General features: G+C 50.2%; 1 protein-coding gene across 2 annotated transcripts in view; it reads right to left on the bottom strand.

Moving 5' to 3' along the window:
• dhx16 (DEAH (Asp-Glu-Ala-His) box polypeptide 16) overlaps positions 1-18,410 on the bottom strand; it is a 66,350-nt gene extending 47,940 nt beyond the window's left edge. Inside the window, exons 1-9 of one of the 2 annotated variants that reach the window (XM_085974855.1) lie at positions 18,276-18,410; positions 16,923-17,127; positions 16,363-16,574; positions 13,874-14,042; positions 12,178-12,234; positions 9,846-10,100; positions 8,782-9,003; positions 6,466-6,654; positions 870-980 (exon numbers count right to left, since the gene is read on the bottom strand). In XM_085974855.1, the coding sequence (XP_085830981.1) occupies positions 870-980; positions 6,466-6,654; positions 8,782-9,003; positions 9,846-10,100; positions 12,178-12,234; positions 13,874-14,042; positions 16,363-16,574; positions 16,923-17,120 (1,413 nt within the window). In that variant the 5' untranslated portion in view covers positions 17,121-17,127; positions 18,276-18,410. The remainder of the gene's footprint in view (positions 1-869; positions 981-6,465; positions 6,655-8,781; positions 9,004-9,845; positions 10,101-12,177; positions 12,235-13,873; positions 14,043-16,362; positions 16,575-16,922; positions 17,128-18,275) is intronic. The other variant, XM_085974856.1, reaches the window with a different exon arrangement.
• Between the last annotated feature and the right edge of the window lie 4,398 nt (positions 18,411-22,808).

Raw genomic sequence — 22,808 nt, 5'->3', positions numbered from 1 at the left:
TGCCTGCCCTCATTCCCGGTCGCTGCCCGCCCTCATTCCCCGTCGCTGCCCGCCCTCATTCCCGGTCGCTGCCCGTCCTCATTCCCGGACGCTGCCCGTCATTATTCCCGGTCGCTGCCCGCCCTCATTCCCGGTCGCTGCCCGCCCTCATTCCCCGTCGCTGCCCGTCCTCATTCCCGGTCGCTGCCCGCCCTCATTCCCGGTCGCTGCCCGCCCTCATTCCCGGTCGCTGCCCGCCCTCATTCCCGGTCGCTGCCCGCCCTCATTCCCGGTCGCTGCCCGCCCTCATTCCCGGTCGCTGCCCGCCCTCATTCCCGGTCGCTGCCCGCCCTCATTCCCGGTCGCTGCCCGCCCTCATTCCCGGTCGCTGCCCGTCATTATTTCCGGTCGTTGCCCGTCATTATTTCCGGTCGTTGCCCGTCATTATTCCCGGTCGGTGCCTGTCATTATTCCTGGTCGCTGCCTGTCATTATTCCCGGTCGCTGCCTGTCATTATTCCCAGTCGCTGCCCGTCCTCATTCCCGGTCGCTGCCTGTCATTATTTCCGGTCGTTGCTTGTCATTATTCCCGGTCGCTGCCTGTCATTATTCCCAGTCGTTGCCTGTCCTCATTCCCAGTCACTCTCCCCCGTCACTGCCCTCAGTCTCAATCATTGTCTGTCATTACTCCTGGTCCCCCTTCCCTTCCCTTCTCTTATTCTCAGGCACTGACCCTCCCCTGTAGTTATTCCTGGTGATTCTCTCCTGCCCCCATCTCCACCATCGGTTCTTTAGATCAGTACCTCTCCTGTTCCCGAGATACGTTAATCTCAGCTCTGCTCTCTCCAGCAGCCTCGCTCAATTCCACATCGCCAGAATGTGGCAGCTCACCTCATTTCCCAGCTTGACCCCGATTTCCTGCGCCACTCGGGAGGCAACGCTCATGGCCGCCACTCGCCGGGGTTGCGTGCACCCGATCTTCATCCCCCTGGCTGTGTAGCCCTGCGGAGACAGCACCGAAGTTCAGTCACAAGGACAGCAGGGAATGAATGGGAGGTGAAGCTCCAATACAGCCACAGAAACCAACACGTTGCGAGGAACCAGACATAGTAGGTGACATGAATCTTGTCATTCATGTGGAAATGACTTATGAAATAATACTGGGCGGCCTGCAGGTGGCGTTGTCCAGGGAGAGTATAAATACTCGGGCACGGGCCCAGCTTGCTGAGAACATTCTTTTACAGGAACTAGTGAAGGACACAACTACATCTCCATGTTGTAAAACAGTTGATTAAAGCTTTGTTTAACGCTTAGACCAAGTGCCTAGTAGTTTTCTTACGTCAGTAGGGATTACTGAGACATGGCTACTGAAAAATCAGGACTGGGGATTAAACATTGCAGGGTATAACATATTTAGAAAAGATAGGGAGGGAAAAAGGGGAGGTGGAGTAGCTGTACTTATTAGGGATAACATAATGGCAGTTGTAAAAAGTGACGCAGATATCAGTAAGACAAAAATAGAATCCATATGGATAGAGATAAAAGATAATAAAGGATCAATCACACTAATAGGCATAGTCTACAGACCACCTAATAGTGGAAGGAAGGTGGAGGAAGAAATATGCAGACAAATTAGGGAAATTATTAAAAAACATAGAATAATAATCACGGGGGATTTCAACTACCCCGATATTAATTGGACAGAAGAGGTAGGTAAAGGGGATAAGGGAATGGAATTCCTACAATGTGAACTGGACTCCTTTAAAACCCAATATGTAAAAAGCCCAACAAGGGAGGATTCGCTATTGGATCTAGTAATGGGGAATGAACCAGAGCAGATAAGCGAAGTAAAAGTAGGGGAACATCTAGGCAATAGTGACCATAATATAATACGCTTTAAGATGATAATTGAGAAGGACATAAGTATGACGAAAACCAGGTTAATAGATTGGAGAAAAGCTGATTGAGGGGCTGAGAATACAACTTGGGGAAAAAAATGGGCAACAATATTAGCAAACAACGATGTAGAACAGCAATGGGAAACATTTAAAATGGTGTTCAACAGAGTGCAGGAAAAATATATTCCACTAAAAGGAAAGAACAAACTAAACAATAATGAGACTCCATGGATGAATAAAGCCATAAGGGAACAATTGAGGTTAAGGAAAGAGGCATAGATTAAGTACATAGACAGCAGGGGAGCGCATGATAAGAGAGAATATGAAAAGATTAGGAGAGAAGTCAAAAAACATTCGGAAGGCAAAGAGGAACTATGAAATTAAATTATCAAGGAACATAAAACAAAATACTAAAATATTTTACAGGCACATCAATAAAAAAAGCAAGGTTTGGATGGGAATAATGCCATTAAGGGACAGTCAGGATGATACCACAGGTAACAAAAGAGATGGCAGAAATATTAATTAATTATTTTGTTTCAGTATTTACCAGGGAGATAGAACAGGTGGACATGACATTGGATGATGAGATTAGTAATGAGGTAAGTGCATTTAAAATTTAAAAAGGGGATATATTAAATAAATTAATCAAACTCAAAGAGGATAAGAATCTAGGGAAGAGATAGCAGAGGCATTACTACACATATTTAATAATTCATTAGAAAAAAGGTATAGTGCCAGAGGACTGGCAGATAGCTAACGTAATACTGATATTTAAGAAGGGGGATAGAACATGTCCAGGGAATTATAGACCATTCAGCTTAACATGGACCATGTACAGCAGGCACCTCAAAGCACTGGAGAGGTACCACCAACGCTGCCTCTGCAAGATCCTGCAAATCCATTGGCAGGATAGGTGCACCAACGTCAGTGTTCTTGCTCAGGCCAACATCCCAGCATCGAAGCTCTGACCACGCTCAATCAGCTCCGATGGATGGGTCACATTGTCCGCATGCCCGATACGAGACTCCCAAAACAAGCGCTCTACTCGGAGCTCCAGCACGGCAAGAGAGCCCCAGGTGGGCAGAGGAAACGCTTCAAGGACACCCTCAAAGCCTCCTTGAAAAAGTGTAACATCCCCACCGACACCTGGGAATCCCTGGCCCAAGACCGCACAAAGTGGCGGAGAAGCATCCGGGAAGGCGCCGAACACCTCGAGTCTCTTCGCCGGGAGGAAGCGGAAGCCAAGCGCAAACAGTGGAAGGAGTGCACGTCAACCCAAGCACCCCACCCACCCACCCCTTCAACCACCGTCTGCCCCACCTGTGACAGACTGTAGGTCCCGCATTGGACTCATCAGTCACCTGCGAACTCATTTTTAATGTGGAAGCAAGTCATCCTCGGTTCCGAGGGACTGCCTAAGAAGAAGAAGAAGGTGGTGGTGGTAGGAAAAATAATGGAATCCCTACTAAAGGAGAAAATAGAACATCTAGAAACCAAAAATATAATAATGAATAGTCAACATGGATTTCAAAAGGGAAAGTCTTGTTTGACCAACCTTATTGAATTTTTTGAAGAGGTAACAGAGAGAGTAGACAAGGGTAATGCAGTAGATGTAATTTATCTGGATTTTCAAAAGCCCTTCGATAAGGTACCCCATAATAGACTAATGAACAAGGTCAGGGAATGCGGAGCCAGGGGACAAGTAGCAGAATGGATTGCTAGCTGGCTTCAAGACAGAAAGCAGAGAGTGGGAGTAAAGGGTAGCTATTCACAGTGGCAGAAGGTGGGTAGTGGTGTTCCACAAGGATCAGTGCTGGGACCACTGCTGTTCACAATTTACATTAACGATTTAGACTTTGGAATCAAAAACACAATTTCTAAATTTGCGGATGACACCAAATTGGGGGGTGGGATAGTCAATACTGAGGAGGACTGCAACAAGTTACAGGAGGACATTAATAAACTTGCAAGATGGGCATATAATTGGCAAATGAAGTTCAACACAGATAAATGTGAGGTATTACATTTTGGTGGGAAGAATAGGGAGGTCACTTATCACTTGGAGGGTGCGAGTCCAGGTGGGGTAGAGGAACAAAGAGATCTCGGAGTACAAATACACAGATCACTAAAAGTTGCGCCACAGGTTAGCAAGGCCATAAAAAAGCAAACCAAGCACTAGGGTTTATTTCTAGAGGGATAGAATTGAAAAGTAGGGAAGTTATGCTAAACCTGTATTGAACCTTGGTTAGACCACACTTAGAGTATTGCATACAGGTCTGGTCGCCATATAATAAAAAGGATATAGAGGCACTGGAGAGGGTGCAGAGAAGATTTACAAGGATGATACCAGAAATACGAGGGTATACATATCAGGAAAGGATGAGCAGGCTGGGTCTCTTTTCTCTTGAAAAAAGGCTGAGGGGTTACCTAATAGAGGTCTTTAAAATTATGAAAAATTTTGATAGAGTGGATAAAGAGAGAATGTTTCCACTTATGGGGAAGAGCATAATACATGGCAGATGCAGTATAACGTGGATAAATGTGAAGTTATCCATTTCGGTAGGAAAAACAGAAAGGCAGAGTATTATTTAAATGGTGATAGATTGGGAAATGTTGATGTACAAAGGGACCTGGGTGTCCTTGTACACCAGTCACTGAAAGCAAACATGCAGGTGCAGCAATATGATCATGGCTGATCCTCTATCTCAATACCATATTCCTGCTCTCTCCCCATACCCCTAGATGCCTTTTGTGTCTAGAAATCTATCTATCTCCTTCTTAAATATATTCAGTGACTTGGCCTCCACAGCCTTCTGTGGTAGAGAATTCCACAGGTTCACCACCCTCTGAGTGAAGACATTTCTCCTCATCTCAGTCCTAAATGTCCTACCCCGTATCCTGAGACTGTGACCCCTCGTTCTAGACCCCACCAGCCAGGGGAAACATCCTCCCTGCATCCAGTCTGTCTAGCCCTGTCAGAATTTTATACGTTTCAATGAGATCCCCTCTCATTCTTCTAAACTCTAGTGAATACAGGCCTAATTGACCCAATCTTTCCTCATACGACAGTCCTGCCATCCCAGGAATCAGTTTGGTGAACCTTCGCTGCACTCCCTCTATGACAAGTATATCCTTTCTTAGGTAAGGAGACCAGAACTGCACACAGTACTCCAGGTGTGGTCTCACCAAGGCCCTGTACAACTGCAGTAAGACATCCTTGCTCCTGTACTCAAATCCTTTTGCAATGAAGGCCAACATACCATTTGCCTTCCTAACCGCTTGCTGCACCTGCATGTTTGCTTTCAGCCATGATCATATTGAATGGCAGAGCAGACTCGAAGGGCCGAATGGCCTGTTTCTGTGCTGTACATCCTGTGTAATATATAAACAGCTCAGCAGCTCCACCCAACAAATCTGCGGAAACACTTGGGGGGCAATTTTAATCTAACCCGCCCGTCGGGAAACAGGGGATCAGGCGCGCCGCTGGTTTTACCTCCTGCCCGCCCCGCCTGATTTTACTCTCCATTGAAGTCAAGAGATCGATATCGGGCGGGGTGCAAATCCGGCATTCCACCGCCCGGAGAGTTAGGTTATAATTACCCCTGATATTTCAGTGAGCGATCTATGGAATGGGCTCCCACGGGAGACGGTGGGAGCAGTTAGTATCGGATTTATTCAAACGCGAATTCGACATTTCTTGCAGAAAATAACATTTTGGCATGAGTGATTTGAGACATGACGTGTGGGAAGTGGAGCAGGCTTGGGAGGAACAGGTGACTTTGGTTCCCAAATTTCTCCACCACCGGGGTTTACCTCGGACCATGCCTGGGTCAGTTGTAGACTAGTTGAGAGAGATTGATGGCTATGATCAGTCAACAACTCCATTATCATTGTATTGTGCGACTACCAGGGTGGTAGAAGGCGAACTCGATGGACCCTGGTCTTTTATCGTCTAGCAATTCCTAAATACCAAAGTGCTGTGTTCCCACTGGCTGAACCATTTCTCTTGAAAAGAGAAGGCTGAAGGGTGACCTAAAAGAGGTCTTTAAAATTATGAAAGGTTTTGATAGAGTAGACAGAGAGTGTTTCCACTTGTGGGGAAGAGCAAAACTAGAGGCCATCAACATAAGATAGTCACCAAGAAATTCAATAGGGAATTCAGAAGAAACCTCTTTACCTGGAGGGTGGTGAGAATGTGGAACTCGTTACCACAGGGAGAGGTGAGGCAAATAGTACAGACACATTTAAAGGGAGGCTAGAGAAGCATATGAGGGAGAAGGGAATAGAGGGTCATACTGACAGATTTAGATGAGGAAAGACGGGAAGAGGCGCGAGTGGAGCATAAATGCCGACACGGAATGGTTGGGCTGAATGGCCTGTTTCTGTGCCGTATATCCTATGTATTCCTATATATTGTGTCCCTCCCACTGTCCCACAGGTTGAACGCAATCCTGTGCCCCTCCCACTGTCCCACAGGTTGAACACAGTCCTGTGCCCATCACTCTGTCCCACAGGTTGAATACAGTAGCTCTTCCTCTAAATATCCCCAATGCCCTGACCGATTCCCAATCCGAACAGATGCTCACCTCCTCGTACAGGTACTGGGGGATCTGGGTTGTTTTGCCGGATCCCGTCTCGCCCTCGATGATGAGGATCTGGTGCTCGCCGATGGCCGTCAGCAGGTCCTGGCGGTACGGGAAGACGGGCAGACTTCTCCTCACCTCCTGGAGGGACAACATCTGCTTCTGCGCCTCCGACACTTCCGCATTTTCATCCTGAAGAGGAAACGCAGGTGAGGGAAGTGTCACTTGGAAATGGGAAGGAAGCGTTTCCGGATCTCCACCGCCCAAAATTAAACTGGAACATCAGGGTCATGGGTGAAATTCAGGCACACCGTTTTAGTCCAACAACAACCACTTATATTTATATAGCGCCTTTAACAATAATAAAACGTCCCAAGGCGCTTCAGAGGAGCGTTATCAAAAACAACGTTTGACACCGAGCCATATAAGGAGATGTTGGGGTCGATGGCCAAAAGCTTGGTCAAAGAGGTAGGTTTTAAGGCAAGTCTTAAAGGAGGAAAGAGAAGTGGAGAGGCGGAGAGATTTAGGGTGGGAATTCCGTAACTTAGGATCTAGGCAGCCGAAGGCACGACCGTCAATGGTGGAGCAATTAAAATCGGTGATGTTCCAAAGGCCAGAATAGGCGGAGCGCTAAGGTCTAGGGGAATTGTCGGGCTGGAGGAGATTAGAGATAAGGCGTGCTGAGGCCATGGAGGGATGTGAAAACAAGGATGAGAATTTTAATAGAGGCGTTGCTTAACTGGGAGCCAATGGAAGTCAGCAAGCACAGAGATTGGGTGAGTGGGACTTGGTGCGAGTTAGGACACGGGCAGCAGAGTTTTGGATGACCTCAAGCTTATGGAGGGAAGAACTAGGGAGGCCAGCCGAGAGAGCACTGGAATAACCCAACCATTTGATGATCTCCATTAGTGGAAGATTGGCTGTGGCGTCGCCCATGCTCAGTTGTTACATTGGCTCCCGGTCACCAAACACCTCGATTTAAAAATTCCCATCCTCGTGTTCCATACCCCTCCATGGCTTTGCCCCCTCTCCATCTCTGTAACCTCCTCCAGCCCTACAACCCTCCGAGATCTCTGCCTTCAGGGCAAGCTAGATAAGTGCATGGGGAAGGAAGGAATAGAAGGATACGCTGACAGGGCGAGATGTAGTAGAGAGGGAGGAGGCTCGTGTGGAACATAAACACCGGCATGGACCAGTTGGGTCGAATGGCCTGTTTCTGTGCTGTACAATATAGGCATTAGAAAGGGTACAGAGGAGGTATGCCAGGGTGTTACCAGGAAAACATAGAAAAATAGGAGCAGGAGTAGGCCATTCGGCCCTTCGAGCCTGCTCCGCCATTCAATATGATCATGGCTGATCCTCTATCTCAATACCATATTCCCGCTCTCTCCCCATACCCCTTGATGCCTTTTGTGTCTAGAAATCTATCTATCTCCTTCTTAAATATATTCAGTGACTCAGCCTCCACAGCCTTCTGTGGTAGAGAATTCCACAGGTTCACCACCCTCCGAGTGAAGACATTTCTCCTCATCTCAGTCCTAAATGTCCTACCCTGTATCCTGTGACCCCTCGTTCTAGACCCCCCAGCCAGGGGAAACCTCTTCCCTGCATCCAGTCTGTCTAGCCCTGTCAGAATTTTAGATGTTTCAATGAGATCCCCTCTCATTCTTCTAAACTCTAGTGAATACTCTAGTGAATGAAGGGCTTCAGCTATGAGGAGCGGTTGGAAAAGTTAGGACTGTTTTCCTTGGAACAGAGAAGGTTAAGAGATGACCTAATAGAGGTTTTCAAGATGATGAGAGGTTTTGATAGAGTAAATAGGGAAAAAAATATTCCCTCTGGTGAGTGCGTCAATAACTAGAGGTAACAGATTCAAAAACATTGGAAAAAGATCTAGAGGGGAGATGAGAAGTTTTTTCACTCAGAGTTGTTGGGATCTTGAAGGCTCTACCAGAAAAGGAAGTGGAAGCTGATTCCATAAATGATCTCAAATGGGAGTTGGACAGGTTCTTGAGGATGAGGAACTTACAGGGTTACGGACAAGGCGGCGGCTCACCACCACCTTCTCAAGGGCAACTAGGGATGGGCAATAAATGCTGGCCTTGCCAGCGATGCCCTGATCCCATAAACGAATAAAAAAAACCACAACAGCTCTTTCAAAGAGCCAGCACAGGCACGACGGGCCGAATGGCCTCCTTCTGTGCTATAAGATTCTAGGCTTCTCTGATGTAATTCCATGCATTTGTCAGGCTGATGAATGAAGGCAGGTGGTGAGCACGCAGACTCTATTTGCTTGCCGCTCTGTTGCAGCTAGCCTACCTTGGCCACGGTCCCCTGCATGGTCACAGAGGTCACAAAGTCAATCATCTCATCCTCCTCCATCACAAGCTCGTACTCTTTCTGCTTGTTGCGCTCCCGGGCGTCTCGGGCCCCGAACTTCAGCAGGGCCGCTTCCATGTGCTCCTCCTCCCAGCGCTTCTGCTCGTCCCGCGGGGCATGTTTGTCGTCTGCCGTGGGCTCCTCGTAGCGATCGGGCACTTTCTATTAAAGTACAAAGAGGACATCACACATAAATTAAAGCTGCGATACAGAACAAGGGGGTCCGCGGCGGTCAAACAGGACGCCGAGGCAGCAACTAATTACAAGCCAAGGTTCAGGCAAAATAAGCCACGGAACAACTTTGACACAGCGCAGGCTTGGCTCAGCTGGTAACACTCGATCTGGGTCAGAAGGCTTAAGTTCAAGTTTCACCCCAAGAAATAGGCACATAATCTGAACCGTCAACCCGGTCATGCTCCCCCCGCTCACCCGGGATGTCACGTCACGCGCAGTCTCCCCTGGGATGTCACGTCGCGCGCGCTCCACCCCCCCCCCCCCCGCGGGATGTCACGTCGCGCGCGCTCCCCCCCCGCGGGATGTCACGACGCGCGCGCTCCCCCCCCGCGGGATGTCACGACGCGCGCGCTCCCCCCCCCGCGGGATGTCACGACGCGCGCGCTCGCCCCCGGGATGTCACGTTGCGCACGCGCTCCCCCCGGGAGGTCACGTCGCGCGCGCGCTCCCCCCGGGATGTCACGTCGCGCGCGCTCTCCCCCGGGATGTCACGTCGCGCGCGCTCTCCCCCGGGATGTCACGTCGCGCGCGCTCTCCCCCGGGATGTCACGTCGCGCGCGCTCTCCCCCGGGATGTCACGTCGTGCGCTCCCCCGGGATGTCACATCGCATGCTCTCCCCCAGAATGTCACACCGCACGCGCTCCCCTGTGGATATCACACCGTGCACGATCCTCAAGCTGAAAGATGAAACACGTTGCCCAGAATAGACCACCATACACATGCCAGCTGAACGCTTCCTGCGTGCCCCACTGCGCCCATCTGTACCTACCTTGTTGCGGGACTCCTCGGGCATGTAATAGCGGTTGCTCGTCTCCTGCTTCTCCCGGTCTCCTGCTACCTTGTACTCCCTGGCCAGGTCGCGCACTTCCTTCTTGTAGTCCAGCTGCTGCTTCTCCCGGGTGGTGAGCTCACTCGAGGAGAACAAGTACTCGTCGTCCAGGATTTCCGCCTCCAGGTCCTCCAGCTTCTCCTGCTCTCGCTTGCCCAGGTAATCTCGCCTCGATTTCTTCCGCAGCTCCGGGATCTAGGAGGGGAAGGGTTAAAATTGATCAGATACTTCGCACACTCACTCCAGCGTCTCACTCACACACATAGCCCATGGCAATCCAATGAATATCTCATTTGGCTGTCATTTCCCAACGTGCGTGGCACAACTTTCACCTGTTCCGTTGGGAACCTTGCGCTCATCAGTGAAGGGAAGTTAGCACTGACAGCATCAAGGGTACCGAACCTCTTAGCAGCAAGTGTCCCATCAAACACTCCCAGGGCAGGTACAGCACAGGTTAGATACAGAGTAAAGCTCCCTCTACACTGTCCCATCAAACACTCCCAGGGCCGGTCCAGCACGGGTTAGATACAGAGTAAAGCACCCTCTACACTGTCCCATCAAACACTCCCAGGGCAGGTACAGCACAGGTTAGATACAGAGTAAAGCTCCCCCTACACTGTCCCATCAAACATTCCCAGGGCAGGTGCAGCATGGGTTAGATACAGAGTAAAGCTCCCTCTACACTGTCCCATCAAACACTCCCAGGGCAGGTACAGCACAGGTTAGATACAGAGTAAAGCTCCCCCTACACTGTCCCATCAAACATTCCCAGGGCAGGTGCAGCATGGGTTAGATACAGAGTAAAGCTCCCTCTACACTGTCCCGTCAATCACTCCCAGGGCAGGTACAGCACGGGTTAGATACAGAATAAAGCTCCCTCTACACTGTCCCATCAAACACTCCCAGGGCAGGTCCAGCACGGGTTAGATACAGAGTAAAGCACCCTCTACACTGTCCCATCAAACACTCCCAGGGCAGGTACAGCACAGGTTAGATACAGAGTAAAGCTCCCTCTACACTGTCCCATCAAACACTCCCAGCTCAGGTACAGCATGGGTTAGATACAGAGTAAAGCTCCCTCTACACTGTCCTATCAAACACTCCCAGGGCAGGTACAACATGGGTTAGATACAGAGTAAAGCTCCCTCTACACTGTCCCATCAAACACTCCCAGGGCAGGTACAGCACAGGCTAGATACAGAGTAAAGCTCCCTCTACACTGTCCCATCAAGCATTCCCAGGGCAGGTGCAGCATGGGTTACATACAGAGTAAAGCTCCCTCTACACTGTCCCGTCAATCACTCCCAGGGCAGGTACAACACGGGTTAGATACAGAGTAAAGCTCCCTCTACCCTGTCCCATCAAACACTCCCAGGGCAGGTACAGCATGGGTTAGATACAGAGTAAAGCTTGCTCTACACTGTCCCATCACTCCCAGGGCAGGTACAGCACGGGTTATATACAGAGTGAAGCTCCCTCTACACTGTCCCATCAAACACTCCCAGGGCAGGTACAACACGGGTTAGATACAGAATAAAGCTCCCTCTACACTGTCCCATCAAACACTCCCAGGGCAGGTACAGCATGGGTTAGATACAGAGTAAAGCTCGCTCTACACTGTCCCATCAAATACTCCTAGGGCAGGTACAGCACGAGTTAGATACAGAGTAAAGCTGCTGCTACACTGCCTAACAATTTGCCTCAGGTCCCAACCCCAGAAGGACACCACATACACCCCGAGTGGGTCATTTCTTCATTGCAGCTGTCCTGTGGCCTCTCAATGTGACACTGCTGTTGCATTGGTACCAGTTCTGTGCTTTGGGCAGTGGATGCCAATATTCATTTCACAATGAACCACTTACAGCCATCAGACTTCCATTCCATCCCAGGTTGTCTTGGGAGTTGAACCCTGTTGGTCCCAGAGATGGATGGTCAGTGTCCGACCCACTGAGCCAGCCAGTGCCCAGGTGACTTGATAAACCAAACTCAGCACGTGACTGAAGATCTACTTCCCCACATACATTAAAGGAAAGCTGCCATAGCACTACGCTGTACCCGTGGAGACAGCGGGAAGGAGCATCGCTGAGGCAGGTTGAGGTCAGTCATTTTTTCTGTTGCCTTTACACAATGAGAGCACTGAGCAAGTGAAACAGTGGACCCCACCCCCCCATGCCGTAGCCAAGCACACATTACACAGCGGCAGCACCAAGCCTGCAGAGAGACGATGCCCTCCATCGCCCCGACTGAACGCAAACACCACAGCTTCTCGTACTATTGCCCGCTGATCCTCTTCTCCCATCTTCAGACGTTTCTGAGCTTCTTCGTAGGCCTGGAACAAGAGAAAGCAGTACAGCAGAGTCAGTCATTAACCACGTAGCTCATGCTTTGTATATTCATTCACAGATACCCTACTCTACACCGTAACTCCAGCATGAAGAGTCCAGCCTGTATCTCACTCCCAGGTATCCATTATTATTCTATATATAAACCATCTGAACCCCTCGATTAGATTCCAGCCTGTAATCCACTCCCAGGTATCCATTATTATTCTATATATAAACCATCTGAACCCCTCGATTAGATTGCAGCCTGTAACTCACTCCCAGGTATCCATTATTCTATATATAAACCATCTGAACCCCTCGATTAGATTCCAGCCTGTAACTCACTCCCAGGTATCCATTATTTCTATATATAAACCATCTGAACCCCTCGATTAGATTCCAGCCTGTAACTCACTCCCAGGTATCCATTATTTCTATATATAAACCATCTGAACCCCTCGATTAGATGCCAACCTGTAACTCACTCCCAGGTATCCATTATTCTATATATAAACCATCTGAACCCCTCGATTAGATTCCAGCCTGTAACTCACTCCCAGGTATCCATTATTTCTATATATAAACCATCTGAACCCCTCGATTAGATTCCAGCCTGTAACTCACTCCCAGGTATCCGTTATTCGATATATAAACCATCTGAACCCCTCAATTAGATTCCAGCCTGTAACTCACTCCCGGGTATCCATTATTCTATATATAAACCATCTGAACCCCTCGATTAGATTCCAGCCTGTAACTCACTCCCAGGTATCCGTTATTCTATATATAAACCATCTGAACCCCTCGATTAGATGCCAACCTGTAACTCACTCCCAGGTATCCATTATTCTATATATAAACCATCTGAACCCCTCGATTAGATGCCAACCTGTATCTCACTCCCAGGTATCCATTATTCTATATATAAACCATCTGAACCCCTCGATTAGATTCCAGCCTGTATCTCACTCCCAGGTATCCATTATTCTATATACAAACCATCTGAACCCCTCGATTAGATTCTAGCCTGTAACTCACTCCCGGGTGTTTAGCGTTCTCAGGCACCAGACCAAGTGGTTGTTCTTGGAGCGTGAGCATGGACAATTGTCAGCAAGGTATCTGACGCTGGAAGGCGTCACAGCAAGGACTGAACCGGTCGTTGCTCCATGTGCACCAAGAGTCAGTGGCAAGTAATCAGCAGCAGCGACTCTGACCGATTTTTTTGTCCTTCTGTAAGCGCGAGGCGTCGATTGCCACGCTGACTGGGATCAGTTAAGATGGGGGCACGGACACTGGGACCTCCCTGGTCTGTGTGGAGCAGCAGCACAGCACAGCGGGTTAACTCTACCCATCTCCTGAACCCGCTTCCTTACAGTGCCTGCACCAGGGAAACGGCCACTGGCAGGGGTGAGGCAGGAGAGGATGTGACAATTTGACCCTCAAATTTCAACCTGCAGTATCTTCAATCCTCCACCTCACCAGGATAACACTCCAGCTACTGGTACTGTATTAAGTTTTATGGAACTAAGGCGGGTAGATGGGAGATAAGATACCGTGATCTGATTAAATGGTGGAGCAGGCTCGAGGGGCTGAATGGCCTCCTCCTGCTCCTACGTTCCCGAGCTTCTCAGAACACCCTCCCACCTTCTTGTCAGAGCGCTCCAGGATGTTGCGGGTCCTATCCTTGTCCCGTTGTTTGATTCGTTCAGCGAAGGCATCTCGCTCCTCCAGATCTTTCAAGCGGTCCTTCTCTTCTTTCTCCCATTCTTCTTCTTCAGATCCTGACTGTTTCTGCGGCGACGGGGACTTCTTCCTGATCACCAAGGAATAGACTAATCAGCAGGACTCATCCCAAACACGCCACTCCCAACATACCAGGATACAGGGCTGAGGGGCAGGCTGTCCCCAGCACCCTACACACAGTGTCAGACTGTCCCCAGCCCCCTAAGAAGGGGAAAATAGAATATGAGAGTAAGCTTTCAGGGAACATAAAAATTGAATGTAAAAGCTTTTATAGATATAAGAGAAAAAGATTGGTGAAGTCAAGCGTAGGTCCCTTGCAGTCAGAATCAGGGGAATTTATAGTGGGGAACAAAGAAATGGCAGGCCAATTAAATACATATTTTGGTTCTGTCTTCACAAAGGAGGACACAAATAAACTCCCAGAGATGTCAGAGAACATAGGGTCTGATGAAAGGGAGGAACTGAAAGAAATCAGTATTTGTAGGGAAATGGCGATAGGGAAATTGATGGGATTGAAGGCTGATAAATCCCCAGGGCCTGATAATCTACATCCTAGGGTACTTAAGGAAGTGGCCCTAGAAATAGTAGATGCATTGCTGATCATCTTCCAACATTCGATGGAATCTGGAACAGTACCCATGGATTGGAGGGTAGCTAATGTTACCCCACTATTCAAAAAAGGTGGTAGAGAGAAAACGGGGAATTACAGACCGGTAAGCCTGACATCGGTAGTGGGGAAAATGCTAGAGTCCATTATAAAAGATGTAATAGCAGAGCACTTGGATAAACAGTGACAGGATCGGACAAAGTCAACATGGATTTACAAAAGGTAAATTGTGCTTGACTAATCTACTGGAATTTTTTGAGGATGTAACTGGTAAAATAGATAAGGGAGAACCAGTGGATGTGGTGTATTTGGACTTTCAGAAGGCTTTCGATAAGGTCCCGCATAAGAGATTAGCGTGTAAAGTTAAGGCACATGGGATTGGGGGCAAGGTATTGACTTGGATAGAGAACTGGTTGGCAGACAGAAAGCAAAGAGTTGGAATAAACGGGTCTTTTTCCGAGTGGCAGGCAGTGACTAGTTGGATACCGCAGGGATCGGTCCTTGGACCCCAGCTATTCACAATATATATTAATGATCTAGACGAGGGAACTAGATGTAATATCTCCAAGTTTGCAGACGACACAAAGCTGGGTGGACGTGTGTGCTGTGAGGAGGATGCCGAGAAACTCCAGGATGATTTGGACAGGTTGGGTGATTGGGCAGAAGCATGGCAGATGCAATATAACATGGATAAATGCGAGGTTATCCACTTTGGTGGCAAAAACAGGAAGGCAGATTATTATCTGAATGGCAATAGATTGGGAGAAGGGGAAGTGCAACGAGACCTGGGTGTCCTTGTGCACCAGTCGCTGAAGGTAAGCATGCAGGTGCAATAGGCGGTTAAGAAGGCAAATGGTATGTTGGCCTTCGTAGCGAGAGGGTTTGAGTACAGGAACAAGGATGTCTTGCTGCAGTTGTACAGGGCCTTGGTGAGACCACATCTTGAGTATTGTGTGCAGTTTTGGTCGCCTTATCTGAGGAAGGATGTTCTTGCCATGGAAGGAGTTCAGCGAAGATTCACCAGGCTGATACCTGGGATGGCAGGAATTACGTATGAGGAGAGATTGGGTCGATTGGGCTTATACTTGCTGGAGTTTAGAAGAATGAGAGGGGATCTCATTGAAACTTATAAAATTCTGACAGGACTGGACAGACTAGATGCAGGAAGGATGTTCCCGATGGTCGGGGAGTCCAGAACCAGGGGTCATAGTCTAAGGATAAGGGGTAAGCCATTTAGGACAGAAATGAGGAGGAATTTCTTCACCCAGAGAGTGGTGAACCTGTGGAATTCTCTACCACAGGAGGCAGTAGAGGCCAATTCATTAAATATATTCAAGAAGGAGTTGGACATATTTCTTAAGGCTAAAGGGATCAAGGGGTATGGGGAGAAAGCAGGGACAGGGTACTGAATTTGGATGATCAGCCATGATCGCATTGAATGGCGGAGCAGGCCCGAGGGGCCAAATGGCCTACTCCTGCTCCTATCTTCTATGTTTCTACACACAGTGTCAGACTGTCCCCCACAAACACACACAGTGTCAGACTGTCCCCCCCCACACACAGTGTCAGACTGTCCCCCCCACACAGTGTCAGACTGTCTCCCCCCACACAGTGTCAGACTGTCTCCCCCCACACAGTGTCAGACTGCCCCCCGCCCACACAAAGGGCACTGTGCCTGGCTGTCCCCCAGCCACACAGAGGACACAGTGCCAGGCTGCCTCCTGCCCATCACTGCGTTACCGATTTCCTCTCCACTCTCCCCCTCCTCACTGCAGATACGTACGTTTTCTCGTCGGCGTCACTCTCCGACGATGCCGCTTTCTTTTTTCGGATGTGCCGCCGTTTCCTTTTGCCCTTGTGGCTGCTCTGCTTCTCCTCGGGCTCGCTCTCTTCGCTGTCCTCCAGTAACGTGTAGGTCCGATTCTTCTGCTGTATAGCGAGGGCCTCTCGCTCAACAGCACGTGACGCCTTCTCAACCTGCGGCTTCTTGGGGATCTGATCAGGGGAAGACAGCAGAAAGTCAAGGCGGCACTCGTGTCAGACTGTCCCCTGCACACTCACACACACACACAATCAGACTGCCCCCTGCCCCCACACAGGGCACAGTGCCAGGGCTGCCTCCTGCCCGTCACTGCGTTACCAATTTACATGGGGGGGGGGGGGGGGGGCGGGGGAGTCCCAGCAGCCCACCCACAGGTGCTGAGTGACCCGGCACTGACCTGGATCAGGAACCCAAAAACCCAATACCTTGTACCTCTCAGCACATTGATGCCACATTACACAGCCTGGAACCCCACCAAAAAGGTGCCCTCAGCCTTCCATCCATCCCACCCCAGCACCCACCTTCATCCACAGCTCGTTTGCGAACAGCCGGACACTCTGCGTGATGTCAACGGTTCCCGTGTCCTCCAGACGCTGGATGAAGTCCGGCGCGCTGTTGCTTCGCTGGGCTGTGCCAATCAGGAACTGCGCCACGTACTTGTCGCTCAGCCCCAGCAGCTGGTGTAGCTGGTCGTTCACCCACTTCTCCAACGATCCCATGGCAACTCTGCAAACAGGTAACATTAAGCACTGACCAACAATGAGGCCATTCGCACCATCGTGCATGTGCCGGCTCTTTGAAAAAACTGCCCAATGAATCCCAGTCCCCTACTTTTTCTCCATCGACCTGTAAATCATATCCCTTTAAATATTTCTGCAGTGCATCCGCTTCCCAACAGTGCCCCAACTAATCCTCTGCCCGGTACCGGCGAGGGGAGAGCATGATACTGGGTTAAAAATTAGGTCAGGAACAGGGAGGAAAATCAGTGAGCTAACCTGGGCGGAGGGGAGGGCGGGGGTGCTAGAAGATCCACTGAGGTATTTTGGGAGTGGGAGATGATCGGATGGGGTACTCCTGCGGGATGGACCACCGGAGACGTGGTGGCTCCACTGTGGCGGACAGGAGAGGGAATGGGTTACTGGGGATCAGGTTAATGAGGACCCGGGGTCACTGGGGTCCCAGGGTCAATGGGGATCCCAGGGTTAATGGGGCCCCGGGTCAATGGGGATCCTGGGGTCACTGGGGATCCTGGGTCAATGGGTTACAGGGGATCAGGTTAACGGGGACCCGGGGTTACTGGGGTCCCGGGGTCAATGGGGATCCGGGGTTACAGGGAATCAGGTTAACGGGGACCCGGGGTTACTGGGGTCCCGGGGTCAATGGGGATCCGGGGTTACAGGGAATCAGGTTAACGGGGACCCGGGGTTACTGGGGGCCCGGGGTCAATGGGGATCCGGGGTTACAGGGAATCAGGTTAACGGGGACCCGGGGTTACTGGGGTCCCGGGGTCAATGGGGATCCGGGGTTACAGGGAATCAGGTTAACGGGGACCCGGGGTTACTGGGGTCCCGAGGTCAATGGGGATTCCGGGTCAATGGGTTACAGGGGATCAGGTTAACGAGGACCCGGGGTTACTGAGGTCTCGGAGTCAATGATGTCCCGGGTCAATGGGCATCCCGGGTCAATGGGGATCAGATTAACGGGGACCCGGGGTTACTGAGGTCTCGGAGTCAATGATGTCCCGGGTCAATGGGGATCGGGTCCAGGCCTGTCGTTTCCGGGGCCTCGGGTGTATTTGTCGCATTTAGTTCCGATTGAACAGCAGTAACGCGGGGGGACGGACAGCCAGTGTAGACACTCAACCCCGCACTCACCCTCTGCGGTTTACAGGCTCCACACCTCCCGACTAGGCCACACTCGTTTCCCCAACAACGGCAGCTCCGACCTTTCACTCGGAAGCACCCCTGCACCCAGCCCTCAGTCAGCGGTAGGGGGGCAAGACTCCGGAGACAGCGCCCCCTCTGCCGGGGAGGAATGTGCGCAGACTCCGGGGACAGCGCCCCTTCTGCCGGGGAGGAATGTGGGCAGACTCCGGGGACAGCGCCCCCTCTGCCGGGGAGGAAGGTGCGCAGACTCCGGGGACAGCGCCCCCTCTGCCGGGGAGGAATATGCGCGGACTCCGGAGGGACAGCGCCTCCTCTGCCGGGGAGGAAAGTGCGCAGACTCCGGGGACAGCGCCCCCTCTGCCGGGGAGAAAGGTGCGCAGACTCCGGGGGGACAGCGCCTCCTCTGCCGGGGAGGAATGTGCGCCGACTCCGGGGACAGCGCCCCCTCTGCCGGGGAGGAAGGTGGGCAGACCTCATTACAGCCTTGGTCCAAACATGGACAAAAGAGCTGAATTCCAGAGGTGCGGTGAGAGTGGATAGATCTGTATTTTTGTGAACAAACATGAATGTTTTCTGATGCTTTGGCAACATAAGATGTAACTTGTCATGCCAATAAAGCGATTTGAATTGAATTGAATTGAATTGAAAGTGACTGCCCTTGACATCAAGGCAGCATTTTACCGAGTGTGGCATCGAGGAGCCTTAGTAAAACTGAAGTCCATGGGAATCGGGGGGGGGGGGGGGCGGGGGTGGCGGGAAACTCTCCACTGGCTGGAGTTATGCCTAGCCCAAAGGAAGATGGTTGTGGTGGTTGAAGGTCAATCATCACAGCCCCAGGCCATCGCTGCAGGAGTTCCTCAGGGCAGTGTCCTAGGCCCAACCATCTTCAGCTACCTCATCAATGACCTTCCCGCCAACATAAGGTCATAAATGGGGGATGTTCGCTGATGATTGCACAGTGTTCAGCGCCATTCACAACTCCTCAGATAATGAAGCAGTCCATGCCCGCATGTAGCAAGACCTAGATGACATTCAGGCTTGGGCTGATAAGTAGCAGGTAACATTCGCGCCACACAAGTTCCAGGCAATGACTATCTCCAACAACCGAGAGTCTAACCACCACCCCTTGACATTCAATGGCATTACCATCGCCGAATCCCCCAGCATCAATAACCTGGGGGTTACCATTGACCAGAAACTTAACTGGACCCGCCACATAAATAATGTGACTACAAGAGCAGGTCAGAGGCTGGGTATTCTGCAGCGAGTGTCTCACCACCTGACTCCCCAAAGCCTTTCCACCATCTACATGGCACAAGTCAGGAGTGTGAGGGAATACTTTCAACTTGCCTGAAGGAGTGCAGTTCCAACAGCATTCAAGAAGCTCAACATCGTCCAGGGCAATACAGTCTGCTTGATTGGCACCCCGTCCACCACCGGCGCACCGTGGCTGCAGTGTGTACCATCTACAAGATGCACCGCAGCAACTCGCCAAGGCTTCTTTGGCAGCACCTCCGAAACCCGCGACCTCTTCCACCTAGAAGGACAAGGGCCACAGACGCATGGGAACACCACCACCTCCAAGTTCCCCTCCAAGTCACACATCATCCTGACTTGGAAATATATCGGCCGTTCCTTCATCGTCGCTGGGTCAAAATCCTGGAACTCCCTCCCTAACAGCACTGTGGGAGTACCTTCACCACACGGACAGCAGCTTGTTCAAGAAGGCGGCTCACTACCACCTTCTCAAGGGCAATTAGGGATGGGCAATGAATGCTGGCTTTGCCAACGACACCAAGAGCCCATGAACGAAAAAAACCCTCCAGGGACACAGTGCTCCCTGTGTTGGGGTGGAATGTGTGCAGACTCCGGGGACAGCGTCCCCCTCTGTTGGGGAAGAGGTGCATGTAAGGCTTCGCGTAAAGCTGTTGTGTCATTTATTCATGAAAGACCTATAAATTGGTGAAGCATTCTCTGAAAGGTCAGCCCTCTTAGGACCACAGGAGATGGTGCAGTCCCTGGTATCAGGACTCTAACACTGCCACCCCAAATATATAATTATTATTACAAAACCAAAGGACTGCAGCTATTGAAAATCTGAAATAAAAACAGAAAATGCTGGAGGCACTCAGCAGGACGGGCAGCTTCTGTGGAGAGAGAAACTGAGTTAACGTTTCAGGTCGATGACCTTTCATCAGAACTGCAAGAAGTTTATACGCAAGTACAGAGCCAAGGAAAAAGGAGGTGGGGAAAGCACAAAAGGGAAGGTTTGCAATAGGGTGGAGGGCAGGAGTGATTAAATGGCAAAAGGGGCGGTACTGGGTCAAGTAAGGAAACAAAAGATGGATCCAGAGGAGGTGTTAATGCTTACAGCAGTATCAATGGAAGCGGTTGTTATGATCTGAAATAAAAACGACCCATTGTAATTACCACACCCCCTAAACCTGTGGACATGCTGCAGCACCACCACTGGCAGAAGAGTGTAACGACAGCATAACACATTTGTACAGGTGATGCCCACTATAAATATGGACATAGAATCACAGAATGACACAGCACAGAAGGAGACCATTCGGCCCATCGTGCCTGCTCTTTGAAAGAGCTATGCAATTAGCCCCACTCCCCCTGCCCTTTCCCCAGAGCCCTGCAACTATTTCCCCATCAAGTATTTATCCAATTCCCTTTCGGAAGCTACGATTGAATCTGCTTCCGCCGCCCTTTCAGGCAGAGCATCCCAGATCACAACAACTCGCGGCGTGAAAAAATGTTTCCGCGTGTTGTAGTGTCCGTGTGTAGATAAAGACACTGGAGACAGGAGTTGGTTCATAGGTATTTACTAAGCAAATCTGGGGGGGGGGGTTCTAAAGGATATACACAATACACAGGCTTATATAGCCCAAGTGGCAATTACCGGCATTACGCACACCTGGGGCTCTTAAAGGCACATACACCACAATTCCACCCCTTCTAGCTAACTAGTACATCATATTTTAAGTAATTATTAATTACATGTTATATGCAAAATAATATACATTGCTGTATTAATTAATTATAAGTTAGTCTCTCAGGAGGCTTCCTGACTCGGTCCGGATAACGCCTCGGGGGTGTAGTAGTTTCTGGTGGTGTAGTAGGTTCTTCTGGCAAGGCTGATTCGGCTTGAAGGCCAGTGTCGGGTTCATCGGGTTCCAGTATCACCGGATCGGAGGTAGATATGGGTATCTCTACTTCATCGTTAGATGTATAGCGTGGTGGTGTAGGTTGTCCCTTTTCGGATGACTTGATGATTTGGTCAGCATGGCGCCTTATTATGCTTTCTCCGATGTCCACGGTATACATCAGTGGTCCTAGTCGTGTGCAGATAGTTCCAGGCTGCCATTTCTCGGTACGGTAGTCCCGGGCCAAAACCGGTTGGCCGATCTGGAAGGCCCTAGTTGGCCTTTCATTCATGCCCTGAAACTGCCGGTTCTCCACGTCCCTTCGGATGTTGGGCTTGACCAAATCCAGCCGGCATCTTAGGTTTCTATTGTAGAACATCATGGCGGGAGTTTGGTTTGTAACCATATGTGTTGCATTCCTATATGCAAATAAGAAGTTATCCACTTTGTGCTGAAGTTTTATGTCTTCATTACCCATGGCCTTTATGGCCTTCTTAAAGGTCTGGACAAACCTTTCAGCCAATCCATTGGTGGCGGGATGGTATGGGGCGGACGTGTAGTGCTTTACCCCATTGTTCTTTAAGAACTTTCTGAATTCTTCGGACACAAATTGCGGTCCATTATCAGAACATATCTGTTCCGGCAGCCCATTCCTGGCAAATATGGTCCTTAATACTGTGATGGTTTTTTCCGTGGTGGTGGAGGACATCTTTATTACCTCCGGCCACTTGGAGTGTGCATCAACTGCGATTAAGAACATTGAGTCCATAAATGGACCAGCAAAGTCGATGTGCACCCTTTGCCAGGGAGATGAGGGCCACTCCCATGGATGTAGAGGGGCCTGTGGCGGAGCATTTTGGACCTTCTGGCATCCTAGGCAGCTCTTGGTCATGTCTTCGATGTCTCCATCGATACCTGGCCACCATACAAACGCCCTAGCTAGGTTCTTCATTTTCACTCCACCCAGATGCCCCTCGTGAAGCTCCTTTAGCACTTTATCCTGGAGTTTGGGTGGAATCACCACTCTGGATCCACACATCAAGGTTCCTCGGCACACTGACAGCTGTTCTCTTCTTTGCGAGAATGCTGGCAACAGTGGTTCACCATGTGCTGGCCATCCCTTTATTGTTAAATCGTAGACCCGCGAGAGAGTAGGGTCATTTCTGGTCTCCCTTTCAATGGCAGAATTTGTCACCGGTAGACATTCCACTATGGTAGAGTGGAATATCTCTACTGGGTCTACTGTAGGTGCCTCTTCTATCGTTGGCAACGGCAGGCGCGATAAACCGTCAGCATTCCCATGCTGTTTTGACCCTTTGTATTCAATGTTGTACTGGTGTGCCCCTAGAAAAAGGGACCACCTCTG

Source organism: Somniosus microcephalus, unplaced genomic scaffold (assembly GCF_052327205.1).
Source record: "Somniosus microcephalus isolate GS21.2 unplaced genomic scaffold, FLI_Smic_1.0 unresolved_chr1, whole genome shotgun sequence".
Classification (NCBI taxonomy): domain Eukaryota; kingdom Metazoa; phylum Chordata; class Chondrichthyes; order Squaliformes; family Somniosidae; genus Somniosus; species Somniosus microcephalus.
This window is presented reverse-complemented; position numbering and strand designations above follow the sequence as displayed.